A 13,430-nucleotide genomic window follows, 5' to 3' on the forward strand; every position below is an offset into this window, starting at 1 on the left:
ATCGATGTTTATATAGTTTGATTGAACATGTTATGATCCAATTGCGCCCCAAAGATGTGGGTCCCACGCGACAACACATGCTGGTGATCCTAAGTCGCGATGTAGGTAGAACAAGCTCATTCATGAATTTGTTCCCTCCCTTTCTCCCACTGTCTTCAAGATTCTAAAACCAGCGAGAAGGTAAAAATTAGTATTTTTGAGAAAATTCTTTTTTCTGCAATGTAATTTTCCACACATAATGAAAATTTCTCCGATCATCTTCGGATACAGTCATACCTTGATGAGGTCTCTTTCTCCATCTATCTCTCTCTCTCTCTCTTTTTCTTGTTCTTAGTCTTTCACTGTCTCTTTTGCGATTGCAATATGTCTATCTCTTTTTTTAGACGAGCGATTATGCATTGATGCCGATGATGGAAATGCACCCTTGAAGCTATCAGTGAAATGAGTAGCCAGGACCCACAAGGTGTTACAATAGGGAAAGAATATTGAAGTGACGAGAGAATAGAAGGAGAACATTTTCAATCAGATATGACTCTTTTATCTTATTTTCATCATCCTTCAAAGAAATCATAGTAACATTGTAAAAAAAAAAAAAAAAACAAAATAACTCTTATGAATACCTTCATTTCATTAAAAAGGAGAAGGATTTTATGTTGAATGGTAGCATGTTTTGTAAAATGAATGCGATAGAGACATGCATTTTGATGCTTGCTAATGCGAATGGAAAAGGGATGGAGATACTGTTATTAGCATGCAATTTTAGATGGCCGATCTTAGTGATGGTATGTAATATGGACTATAGTGGGATTCTCTCATCTATGTATTATACATGTATAGATGGCTAATCATTACCTTATTTTCAGATGGTCCTTTTTGATTGATTGCATGCCATCGTGTAAAGTAACGTAAAATTTTGATAGGTCGAATTTCATGATGTTCATTTATTCATGTACTTCAAAAACCTAATTGGCCAGTCAAATGCAGGTGGAACACAAGGTGAGTAATAATTATAATTTTACATTGTATCGCGCAGAAATTTTTTATTTAAATGCACGCTTTAGTGCATTTTATTAGAATGAGTTGATATTCTTTTATGTTGATTTGACATTTCAATAATGTATAAGTCATCATATAAGTTTTTCACCCATCTAAACACAAGAATCCTCAGTAAAATTTCATGATTTCCACTCGTAGGTATTATAATTTATGATCATTACAGTTTACACTATTTAACAGTGGTAAACAATCAATCAAAACATGAATATAGAGAGCTGATTTCCTAAATGAGCCAGTATCGCTATTTGTTGTACAGAGCTGTTTTAGCCATAAAAAGGGAGATAAAAAATAATTATTATTTTAATGCATTTTATGGCTTAAAAAGCCCTATTCTGCAAATAAGGGTGCCTGCATTGCTAAACAGAGCTTTTCTAGCCACAATATGCATTATGCCCCTCCCCTTATGCACCACATGGCTGCCTGTAGGAGATAAATAGGTAGACTAGTTCCCATTTGCTATGGGATGGGAAATATCATAGCTTGTGACTGACCTTTGAGGTCCATAAAGATAAACCCAACATCAAATATGTTTTCTAATTAGGCAAAAATCATGATAGGAAATTATTTACCAGAGAGCTGAAAGGCTTTCAGTGGATTTCTCATTAAATACCAACAAGATGGTTTTAGCTTAATCAATGTTTTTGAAAACCGAGATGGATGCATATGCAGTTTTGAAACGGGTTGGACCGCTGATATAACCAGGCGGCATCATCTAGTGTCATAATCATAGATTCATAGTAAGTAAAATTACTACAAAAATCAGAAAATTAAAAGGTTAATGATTTGGGTCCCAGTCGATTCAACAATTGGACTATAAAATCAATATGACCCATGCTGTCTTAACTCCAAACAGCAGCTACTATAGTCACCCAAACCAAAGAGACAACTGGTTCTGGTTGAGACTTATCTATGACCGCCGGTTAAAAACTAGTAATATAGGGTTATTATTCTTATTACTACTAGTATTATTGTTGTTGCTGTTATTTTGTTAGAGTCTTTTGAGGCGGCGCATTTTTGTATCACACTTGTGCCACATGGATGGCGATGATTTGAACCGGACATCTTGTGGGCTCCACTATCTACCCTTCACCAAATTGAGCTATCTTAACCATTAAATGGGTCTCCTCGTATAATGAGAACTGTTGCTGGTCTATCTTCAAGCATTAAATTAAATACAACTAGGTAAAGGTTAAGATTACCTAAACATTATGATTTTTGGACCATGACCCATTCACTATTGGATCATGAAATGGATGGTTTCAACCTCGTACATGTACGCCACTTGTTTATAATGACATGAGGGCATGGAAAATCAGTGGCCGTAATATGTTTCCTTGCCATGATGAATCCTCACGTGTTGTTAATGACATTGGGTCATTTATTAGTGACCTAAACCATTTATACGATGGGCCTCATCAAGTACATTTATAAATTAAAAGGCTTTGGTGGAATATTTATATTCTTTGATCAGGTGACTCTTTTACTTTGAACGAATAAAAAAGGTGGCCCATCATATAAACTTTTTGAGTGATTAAGAAGGACCCGATCCAACAAGCCCCTACTTATCCTAAAGTTGAGATGCGCTGTATATAGCAATAAAACAAGGGCACGAGGTGGACCGGAATCTTCAACAACACAAGCTTTATGGGCCCACCATGTTGTATATGTAAATCCACTCCGTCCATCAGGTGAGAACCCTTATTTTAACTATACATGCAAGACATCATCCTGATGTAAAACTTCTATGGGGCCACACCAATGGGAACAGGCGTGTCTGAGTTTTGGATCAGGCTAAGTTTTGTATCTTCACTTAATCTTGATTGAATTATACCTAATTAATGGGTTTGATGAAAGATACACACCATGGTAACCCCACATGCAAACTTATGATCGGCATTCCATCCTCATTGTTCTGTATAATGTGGCAAAGATGAGTCGTGGATCTGCCTGATTTTCTTTTTCAGCATCTAGAGTCTAGGATGCAACCAGATGGACGGAACGGATTTTACAGGAAGCGGATTGCCTGTCACCCTGAGCTGAGCATAGATGTCCGTGAAAAATCGACTCTGGTCATCCGTTTTGCAAGAGGGTTTAAAAATAGACTGATCCAAAACTCATGTGAGCCATACCACACGAAACTGTAGGAATTAAATGCGTAGAAGCAATGGAAGTTTTGTATCAGGATGATACTTGTGTCTACAGTTTATCTGAGTGGTAATAATCCTATGAACGGTTTGGATGGCATATAAAAATCATGGTCAGCCAACTCAGGAAGGTTTCAACTCTGGAAGTTTTTGTTCCCACTGTATCGCTTAGTGTGACCCACTTGAGTTTTGAATCTTCCTGATTTTTAAATTCCTGTCCTATTGTAGTCTTTCAAAACAAATGGATGGAGTGGATTTGTCACGGACATCTCTGTAGGCCCCACACAGCCCCTGGTACAGGTATATCTCTGTGCGTCAGCTTCCGATTTTACATATACCGCTGGTGGCCCCACGGAGACGGATTAGCCGTTACGCGGGTAACACCGTGTGGGGGCCCACATTGAATTTTTTTATTTTTTATCTATCCACACCTGTCCATCAATTTTTCTTTTAGGATGTGATCTATTTCCTAAACCTTAAAGAAGATCCAAATCTCAGGTGAACCCTACCACTGGAAACAGTGCTGAATGACTATTAAAAACTTTATGTGGGACACAAAAGTTTTGGATAAGTTTGATCTTTGTATTTTTTTACCTTCATCTAAATCTTATTGACATTATCAACAGGTTGAATTGGAAATAAATTAGAATTTTGAATGGTGAGGCGCTCAATCACTGCTGCTTCATGTGATGTGGTCCACCTGAGATTTGGATGTGATTGGGTGTTACCCATACCGTGGGCCCCACATGGATAACACCTAATCCGCTCCCGTTTTAAGCGACGTGTAAAACAGGTGCTGCAGGGGATTCCGGTCCGTATTTGCTCATTGAAGTAAATGGTTTAAAGGATTTTTAGCAATTCCATATTCCGACCATTTATAAGCCTTTACTTGTTGAGTTGTCGTGTAGGAAACGATTTTCTCGCCAGAAAGTGCCGGATTCTTCTGTATCACCTATTGTAGGAAGCCTGTAGATCACGTGACCTGTGGGGCTTATTGTAATGTCTGTGTGACATCGACTCTGTCCATCTCTTGTTGTACTTTATATTCACCGTACATCAGGAAATGCAGCTCGATCCAAGACTCATTTGAACCACGCCCGCCTAAAACCAATAAGCTTACATGGTGTCGATTAATCGAGTTTTGGATGTGACCTTTGGATGTCTCTTCTTCCTAGTGGGTCTCACTGGATGAACGGATTGGATGGAATATAAACAATACGGTGGCCCCAGGAAGGTATCTATACTAGGCATCCCCATCTCTACTGTTTCCAATGGTGTGGCCTACGTAAGATTTGGATGGGTCTGAATTTTGGGCTCATGTCGTAATACGAGACATATCAAGTGATGGATGGAGTGGATTCCATAAACACATCCCAAGGAGCACTGCTATTGCACGTTCTTCCTTGTAGGGAATTCCGTGACTTTTAGAAACAAAGCCATCCATCAAATGGGTAGAAAAAGAATGAAAAAGAAAGAAAGTGAGTAGGTATATGATGTTGACGTTTGATGTTTTGCCACGTCACTTTGATGGTCATCTGAATCGTCCGAGATCTCCCCAGCTGTGACATGCGTCGAAGTTCACAGATGGGTCCACACGGACGTCAGGAACTTTTGTCATGCCATCAATTCTCGGTGGGGCGCACCGTGTAGACGGTCTGGATTACATCCACAGCCATGATCTAATGGCTAGGATTGTCCTAATTAGCACATTCAGCCAGCTGACCTGTGATGGACCGTTCATCGGGTGAGACGAACATGGAGTAGACAGGCGAAAATCCAATGCATTCAATCAAAGCTCATTTGCGTGTGATCATTGTTCTTTCTTTCTTTTTCTTTTTCCTTTTTCTTTTATTCTCCCCCTTCCACTTGAGTGGCCCTTTTGGATGGCTACGATTTCCAATCAACGTGATAATTGGGGGGAAGTCCCACCAAATAAATGACAAGTACTACAGGCCATCCAGCTTAAATGCATAAAATCATGACCATCCATGCAATATGAAAAGCTTTCCATCTGTAAGACATGGGATGGAAATGGGCGGAGCCCAGCACTAGAAGACCCAAGACCTGAACCTGGCATGAGCGTTACCACATGAATGTTCCTAATACATCCACTGATCAAGATGTAGGTGGGCCATCCATGCATAAAGAATCAGACATTATCAAAGGTTCCAGTGCACTGTCATGATAAAACCAAGTTATAGTGGGCCACAAACATAAGCTTGGAAGGTACTGATCAGTTCCATCGGCATTGATGGCCCAGCTGATATGCTCATAAATATGTATCCATAGCAAAAATGCACCATATGTAAGCATGTTATTGTTAGATGTATCAATGTGAAACATCTCTACCGTGCACATGACATTCTTGTATGGCAATCAGAGGATTTGATTTTCCGGCCCACCATGCCAATGGCCTGTGTTCTAATAATCAATATCATCAGAGTCTGATAGCCATCTGATCAGTTGCCTGAAAGTGGAGGACAATTCAGCTTAAAAGAGAGCAAGTTGACAATAAACAGGAAAAACCCAAAAAAATTGGATGGTCAGATTTGAGCAATCTATACAACTTGTGATCTATGGCCCATCGAGATTATGCCCAGCAGATTAATAGTCCCAGTTCAAAGCTACATTAAGAAGAAACAAATTACAGGCTCTTTCACCAGTCTTTGTATTACAATACCCAATCAATGGTTACGGCCTACAAGAAATCAGGCCTCGCCTTATGAGATGTTATAAAACAACAGCATTTCTACAACAACACAAATCCACCATTCAAATCTGATGATTTCTATCTCAACCTTTGATCAAGAAGCATCAAACCAGGTTTCTTGAATCACACCCAGTCATGGAGGAGGGCACTGACTCACAACAACCTCTCTTCCAAGACATCTTCAATAGACAAACCGAACAAAATCGAGTAGATCAGAAATACTATACAAAAATCAAAAGTTATGTGTGTCCCACCAAGAATGGTCAGTCCAAGCTTGATGAACGGCTCCATCTCCCCCTCAAGTAATCCTCCAAGGACTTGTTTGCAGTTATGTAATTTATGCCCTGCTCGATGCTGCTGACGGAAAGCGCATCTTCGTCTACATCAAGCAAGGCAAGGTTGAGGTGGGACTGGATGTTCAGTGCTGAATATGCTTCATCATCCATTTCATCAAACACCTCTGAAGTGTTAACCTGTGATCTGGCCCACTTGGTTACTTCATCATCCCCTTGAAGTAGCTTCAAGATCTGCAGTCAAGAGATGAATTAACCTTAGATAAACAGAACTATCTTTGAAAAGAGGCTACACATATCATCCTCAGGTATTTGGTAAGTGCAAGTGGAGCCCATGGTTGATCTCATGCCCAGCACTGTGGATAGACCATGTGATGTAGAGCGGGTCACATACACTTTCATGGCAAAGATGGACCAGAGAAGGCCTGATCGGAGGCGGAAATGATCCGGACTGTCAGAACCTTAAAACAGTCGTATCTTCCAAACTGAGATGAGTTTTTCGACATATCATAGATGATTTTTGGGTAGGAGAAGCTACTTTAGCCAACCAATCCCGCTACGCCAGATTGCCCACACTGGATTTGTAATGTTTTTGTTTTTACTATAAATAATAAGTTTTACTTGTAGGAGTCGTGCCCAACATGGAAAGGGCTTAAAAAAGTTAGGAGAACAATGTGGTTAGGCTAAATTGAACACTTGCCAAAAACCATGAAGTCTAGTATGAATAGTGACCGTCTATAAATAATAAGTTTACTATTTATATGAGTTATGTTTTTATGGTATTTGAGTTAGAGTTTGAGTCTAAAACTCCATCCTGTGTTTGAGCTCATTATTTAAAAGATTGTAATTTCGTTTTTTTTATCTGCAATCAATTTATTTTGAATTTATTAGAAATAATCATTATTTAAAGGATTGTAATTTTGTTTTTTTATTATGAATCAATTTATTTCGAATTTATTAAAAACTATTTCTATTTTTATCCCTTGTGTATTGGAGGAAGCTCTATGAGGAGTCCAGAGAACTCCGTGGATTGGTAATTATTCCCTGAGGAAGACGGTGATCAACCTCATCACATCCGTCACCACATCACCATACCCCAGAAATCTCCCACATTGTAAAATCACAGCCATCCAGTCATTTCCCTATTTTCAGTTGAAATAGCTATATTCCCTTTCTTAACTGACTACTTACAGGATATCAGTGGAAGGGTCAGGGGATCATCCCATCAGGGAGTTTCTAAAGCATAATCCATCCACTGTGGGATCCATCAGATCAACAGTCTAGATCACAATAGAAGCCAAGGATCTGAGGATACTAAACATGCCTTTTAGTCCTACCACACAATACATAATCAAGAAACAGGAATGCGATGAACTGAAACTGAAGGTGGTGATAAGATGTTAATAGAAACATTGTGCGGGGCAACTTACAAGGCCCATCCGAGGCCGAAACCGAGGTTCACGTCTGATACAGAGGGAAGCCGCCATGACCATCTTCTCCATTTGATCATTATCATATGTATCGCCCAAACTCGGATCCAACAACTGCATGACTTTCTCGCTTTGTAGAATTGGCTTGGCCTGGTAATCCACGTCCCGCAATCAGTCAACGTTGAGATGTACATTTCATTAGAAATGAGAAGTACATCTATAAAACATAGGAGGAGAACTTACCCACATGACCAAGCTCTCTTGGCCCTTTGGATACTCATTGTTGATGGGCTTTCTCCCTGAAAGAAGTTCAAGGAGTACAACGCCGAAACTGTACACATCGATTTTCTCATTTACCTTCCCATACATGAAATATTCAGGAGCCAAATATCTGCAAGAATAGGATGAATACATGGTTATTCCACTTGTTTTCTTCTCGATCGTGATGGAAATTCACACTGTTAAGGTTATATTTTAATAACAATGTGAAATGGGGCAGAACCAAAATAGTATTTTGTTTAATTTCAGGGGCAGAAAGGTAGGAAATTGACAACCCGCTCATTCGGGTTTCATTTTTGCTCTGCCCCAAACTCCTTTTAAGTTTTTGAGGTGTGTTTGGTTGCACCAATTTCATGAAATATTGTGAAATTTTTTACCAAATTAGACTGATTAATCAAAATTTTGTGATATTTGACGCAACCAAATTCAACCTAAATGAAATCATCTCACCGACATTTTCAATCAAACGTTGGTTTGGTGTCACTCCCGAATGCTACATTGAGATTGTTTCGTAAATTTACAAAATAAGATACTAACCCAAATGTCCCTGCAACATCTCTGCATGTTATATGTGATGAGGACATCGATGCCCAGGTAGCGAGTCCGAAATCGGATAGCTGCAGTACCCAAACAAGGAATTGTGAGAATTCTGATCAGACATGAATAGATCTACAAATGCTAGCTTGACCAAGGGAGAGAGATGAAAGGGAAAATAAAAAATAAAAAAATGCAAGACCTGTGGCTCAAAATCATCAGCCAGAAGGATGTTCGATGATTTCACATCCCTATGGATAACGGACTGAGCACTGCGGCTATGTAGATAATCAAGTGCCTCAGCTACATTGATAGCAATCTTATATCTCTCATCCCAACTGAGGACAACATGATCTTTTTTCCCTAACAACACAAATGATGGAAAAGATCAGCAACTGGAAGATAAAATCCAATCTACCTGCAATTTATTCAATAGAGTTGAACAATGTACCATGAAGGTTTTCTTCCAAACTCCCTTTCGGTAGGAAATCGTAAACCAGGATGAGTTTGTTTTTCTCATAACAGAATCCAAACAAGGAGATTATGTTCTTGTGATGTAAGGTAGTGATGATCTCAATTTCCAAAACAAATTCTTTTAACATGTCTTCAGATGATTTCAAGATCTTCACTGCCAGTTCTTTACCGTCAGGAAGACACCCCTTGTAAACCTGGCTACTGCCTCCCTTCCCAATCAACATGTCTGGAATGAAGACAACCACCATTAGCACTAATTGCATTGATAATTTCTTCCATGATGCCTGTTGAATAGATGATATACGAAGTGCGACCCCACTATAAATGTGGCCTGTATAATCATTGGGACCATAGGCCAGGTGGGCCACCATATGAATGAGCTACAAATCAGAAATCATAGCAATTGGACAACTCCGGCCGTCTGACATTCGGGTTTCGCCCATTTTTCAGTCGATCGTGCCTTTCTTGGGATACTAATCATCAGATGGCTACCATAGTCCAATCGCATTTGATTTTATTTATTTTTTTCTTTTTAGGGGATTGCCCATCAACATGGTGGCCTACAAGATCATAGTAGCAGTCTGCAAACTGTATTGGCAATAGCTGATATCCAAAGAGAGTTCTAGACATGAGCAGGAAAGAAAACAAACCTGAGGAGAAGTTGGATGTTGCCAACAGGAGTTCCCGATAGCTGAACAATCTGCACATAGATGAATACTTCTCCTGAAGTGACTCCAATTCCTTCGGCAAGATTTCTGACCCACCATCATCTGCTGGAGGAGAGGCTGTGTTTCCTACCAGAACGATCGCCCCACTCTCTCCATCCAAATTGGGTCTGTCCCCAACAGTACCCATGGTTGTTGCAGTCATGCCGCCGGCGTTCATAGGCTTGTGATCTGGATGAATTGCTGCTGTGGAATGCCGGGTGGGCAGCCGCAATGCCCACTGGACTACGGAGATCTGTCTAACCTTGGATCTATCCAAAGTTTGCCTTTCGGGCAAGATCGTCTGTCGGAGGAGGGGCCAACCGGGCTTCAACTCGGGCAATTGACGCATCATGAGTGAGACGGTGGTCGAGCCAGCATCTACAGTCTTCGCAGGAACCAGAGCCAAGGAATCATTGCCGCCTTCTTTTGAGCTGGACACAGAGTCAGTAGCACAAACCGAACACTTTCGACTCGCTGATTTCAACCCATGTGATGAATTCTTATCAATGGTGATTCCGCCGCAGTTCGATTTCGAGCCCTGATCGTGGCAAGCTTCCTGATTGCCACTCTTCCCACTACTATCTTCCACCGTCCATGGAAGTGCCAGAGCTCTGCTATTTGAGGCCGTGCAATTCTTGCTCAAGGTTCTATGGAATACACTCAATAAACTAGTCGGCCGGTACCGATTGTTCGCGTCATTTCTCGACTCTTCATGTAATAACAGAAAATAAAAGAATTTCAAACAAATGCAGAAGAAGGAATCCAACTAAAATAAAAATAAAATAAAATTCAGATATGGGGAAGAATCCAAACCCTTCAAGGCAACAGCAGGCGTCGATTTCCTTTGAAACACCACCTTCCCATTATTCACCGCCAAAACTGAACAATCAAGAGGAAGTTTCTTCGCGCAGTATTTGGCAGTTGAAGTAGAAAGCCTGTATTTTCAATTTAGGCAATGGAGAGTCTTTGATGAATACTAGTAAGAATCAAATGAGAGAGAGAGAGAGAGAGAGAGAGAGAGAGAGAGAGAGAGAGAGAGAGAGAGAAAAACATACTCCTGAAAACTCTTCCTATTGAATTCCAATTAGAATACAATACTCACCCAAGCGCTCGGTGGTTCCTCGTCGTCCCGACGATGATCGTAGTGGCCGTGAATGATTTTGCCTCTTGTACTAAAATCTTGCGGATGGCTGTGCCCCGACAGATCTTGAGCTTGAGATCGATCTGCTAAGAAGCGGAAACAAACAAAATCAAGTTAAAAAAACACCAACAAAACTGCAATCTTAAAAGAAAGAAAGGAAAAAAAAAAAAAAAAAAACAGAGAGAAAGAGAGACCTGTTTCAAGTTGCAGAACCCTTCATAGACAGAGAGAACAGACTCAAACGCTTTAACGAGGGAGAGAAGCGAAGATTTACCATTTTGGTCCAACACCTCTGCCAAATTTACGAATTGGGTGAGTAAGGAAAATGAATGAGGAAAGGGTATTATAGTAAAAATTGCAATTTGGGTGTGACTAACCTGTGTTGGGGAGGATATGGAGAGCAATGACTCTGTCTCCTGGTTGGGCTACTTTGACAAGAGCCCAAGTAAGCAATTCCCGGCTGGGAGGGTCGAGTTTCACACCAACGACGACGGTCCTGATCATCTGATTACCATCAAAAGGCCCACTTTCTTCCTTCTCAGAACCTAACCTTCTCAACTTCATCTTCTTCCTCCTTTTCTTCTTCTTCTTCTTTCTGGTTTTGCTGTAGTTGTTTCAATGATGTTTGGTTTCTGCTATTGTCATGATGGTCACATGAGTAATGCATGCACAACGAAGAGAGAGAGAAAGACGTCTTTATATTTCCTTTTTAGTTTTTTTTATTAGAAGAGAGAGAGAAAGAGAGAGAGATGGTGATGATTTTGAGTTGCAACGAAGGCAGATCGTGGGTGTGGAAATAGAGAGAAAGAGATCGGGAAACAAACGGCAGGGAAGGGGCTGTGTCACGCTTCTGTTTTTATTTTAGTTTATGTGGACCCGCTCGTGGTAAACGGGCAACACCCAATCAACCGGTGGGTTGAGTTAATCTAGACGGGCGTGGATTAGGTGTTGTACGGTTAACAGCTTAGTGGGTGTTACCCTTACCGTATGGCCCACCTTGATGATATGTTGTATATCCACTCCGTCCATTCGTTTTTCCAACCAATTTTAGGAGGAGGTCCCAAACATTACGCATCTAAAAATCTTAACTGGACCACACCACAAGAAAGAGTTATGATTGAATGCTCACCATTAAAAACTTCCCATGGCCCACTGTAAGTAGATCCGTGATTTTTTTCCCATCCAACCCCTTGATAAGGTTAATAAAAACTGGATGAAGGGAAAATATAAAGATCACCTTGATCCAAAACTTTCGTGACCTATAAAAAGCTTTTAATAGTTGCTCACCACTTTTTCCGGTGGTGTGTTCCACTAGAGATTTTGATCTGCTTTGTACAACTACATTAAATGATCTTTTAAAAAAAAAAAAAAAAAAAAAGGATGCACGGTGTGGATATGAAAAAAAATTCATCAAGGTGAGACCCATATGATAAGGCTAACACCCACTAAGCTGTTAGCCGGGAAACGGCTAACCGCTCCCAATCTGGACCGCTTCTCTGCTGCGCCCAATGGCTGATGGATCAAGATCCATGACAGCACGATAGTGACTTTCAGTCCGTGGATGGATGTTAACGGGTACCCAGACACGCTGGTAGCCGACGAACCTGATTGGACTTTTATGGGTGCGGATCTCTGTCAGCAAAACTAAGGAAAAAAAAAAAAGAATTAAACTCAATTTCTTTATAAAAGACATTTTATTCAAAAAGAAATTTGGTAGAATTTTAGAAAACAGAGATCAATGGTCATCACTCATTCGTAAAGGTACACGGAAAGGTGAAAATTTTTAATAGAGATGAAATCATAAAGTTGCATTGATAATAGAGAAGATATCTCCGTCTTCTTCTTATAAAATAGCCTTTTAATATATATAAAAAAATAAAAAATAAAAATAAAACTGATATTGTTGATGAAAGTACGCTTACAAAGCCTTACTATATGTAAGCCTTAAAATTCTTAACTTTTTTAAAATAATAAAATTTTCCTCAAATAATTTTTTATATCAAAAAGTAGTAAATAATTTCTAAATTAACTAAAACTCTTTCACTTAAATAAATATTTTAAGCTATTTATATTTCTTCATTTTCTAAAATACTCTTAAAATATAAAGATCGTAATTATTAAAAATAGTATACTTCTTAAAATTCAAAATTAAACCCTAAAATACTTTATTTTTGAAAAATTGTTTAGCTTTCCAATGACATACTATATGCACACATAAAAATAACATATTATAAAGTTATAATCACCAGAAGCTATAGTGCACCTCTAATCCTTAAAATGAACTTTCTAACTTGATTTCTTTCCATTCTGGCCATTCATAAGATATTTTAAACACATTATTGAGTTTATATGGCAGTAGTCTATTGTGATGACACACCTTTGTAGCATATCTTTTTTATTTTAAGTAGTAATTGCTGGTGAAGGCCTACACATCATATTAAATTTCATTAATAATATAGAACTCTCTAAGACAAAATGTCACATTAGATTTTTTTTACAATCATTCATGCCTCATACATTGATTTTCACGTTCAATGTAATAACATATTTGTGATTGATCATTCTAGTTTAACAAACTTTGTTGTTGTCATTACTATCGGCTTTCAATCTATACGCTTTGATCATTGTGGAGAATGTAGAAAGGTATTGAACTTTGTTGTAA

At 39.2% G+C, this 13,430-nt stretch overlaps 1 protein-coding gene across 2 annotated transcripts; it reads right to left on the reverse strand.

Moving 5' to 3' along the window:
* Nucleotides 1–5,799: 5,799 nt before the first annotated feature.
* Nucleotides 5,800–11,602, reverse strand: LOC131242661 (protein kinase STUNTED). Of its 2 annotated transcripts, none has more exons than XM_058241444.1 (11): nt 11,146–11,602; nt 10,963–11,060; nt 10,730–10,851; nt 10,441–10,562; nt 9,571–10,335; nt 8,898–9,146; nt 8,649–8,809; nt 8,450–8,529; nt 7,877–8,024; nt 7,634–7,783; nt 5,800–6,437 (listed from the first exon to the last, which is right to left on the reverse strand). In XM_058241444.1, the coding sequence occupies exons 1-11, from the start codon at nt 11,330–11,332 to the stop codon at nt 6,174–6,176; spliced, it is 2,346 nt and encodes a 781-aa protein (XP_058097427.1). In that variant the 5' UTR covers nt 11,333–11,602; the 3' UTR covers nt 5,800–6,173. The 2 variants fall into 2 exon arrangements, with proteins under 2 accessions (XP_058097427.1, XP_058097426.1); XM_058241443.1 differs by having other exon boundaries at nt 10,730–10,854.
* Between the last annotated feature and the right edge of the window lie 1,828 nt (nt 11,603–13,430).

This window comes from Magnolia sinica, chromosome 4 (assembly GCF_029962835.1).
Source record: "Magnolia sinica isolate HGM2019 chromosome 4, MsV1, whole genome shotgun sequence".
Lineage (NCBI taxonomy): Eukaryota > Viridiplantae > Streptophyta > Magnoliopsida > Magnoliales > Magnoliaceae > Magnolia > Magnolia sinica.

Coding starts and splice junctions, on each gene's coding strand:
- LOC131242661 (XM_058241443.1), bottom strand. CDS start 11,332: ATGAAGTTGAGAAGGTTAGGTTCTGAGAAGGAAGAAAGTGGGCCTTTT. Junction 10,563..10,729: donor AGGAACCACCGAGCGCTTGG/GTGAGTATTGTA, acceptor TTGAAAATACAG/GCTTTCTACTTCAACTGCCA. Junction 7,784..7,876: donor AAGAGAGCTTGGTCATGTGG/GTAAGTTCTCCT, acceptor GTGGATTACCAG/GCCAAGCCAATTCTACAAAG.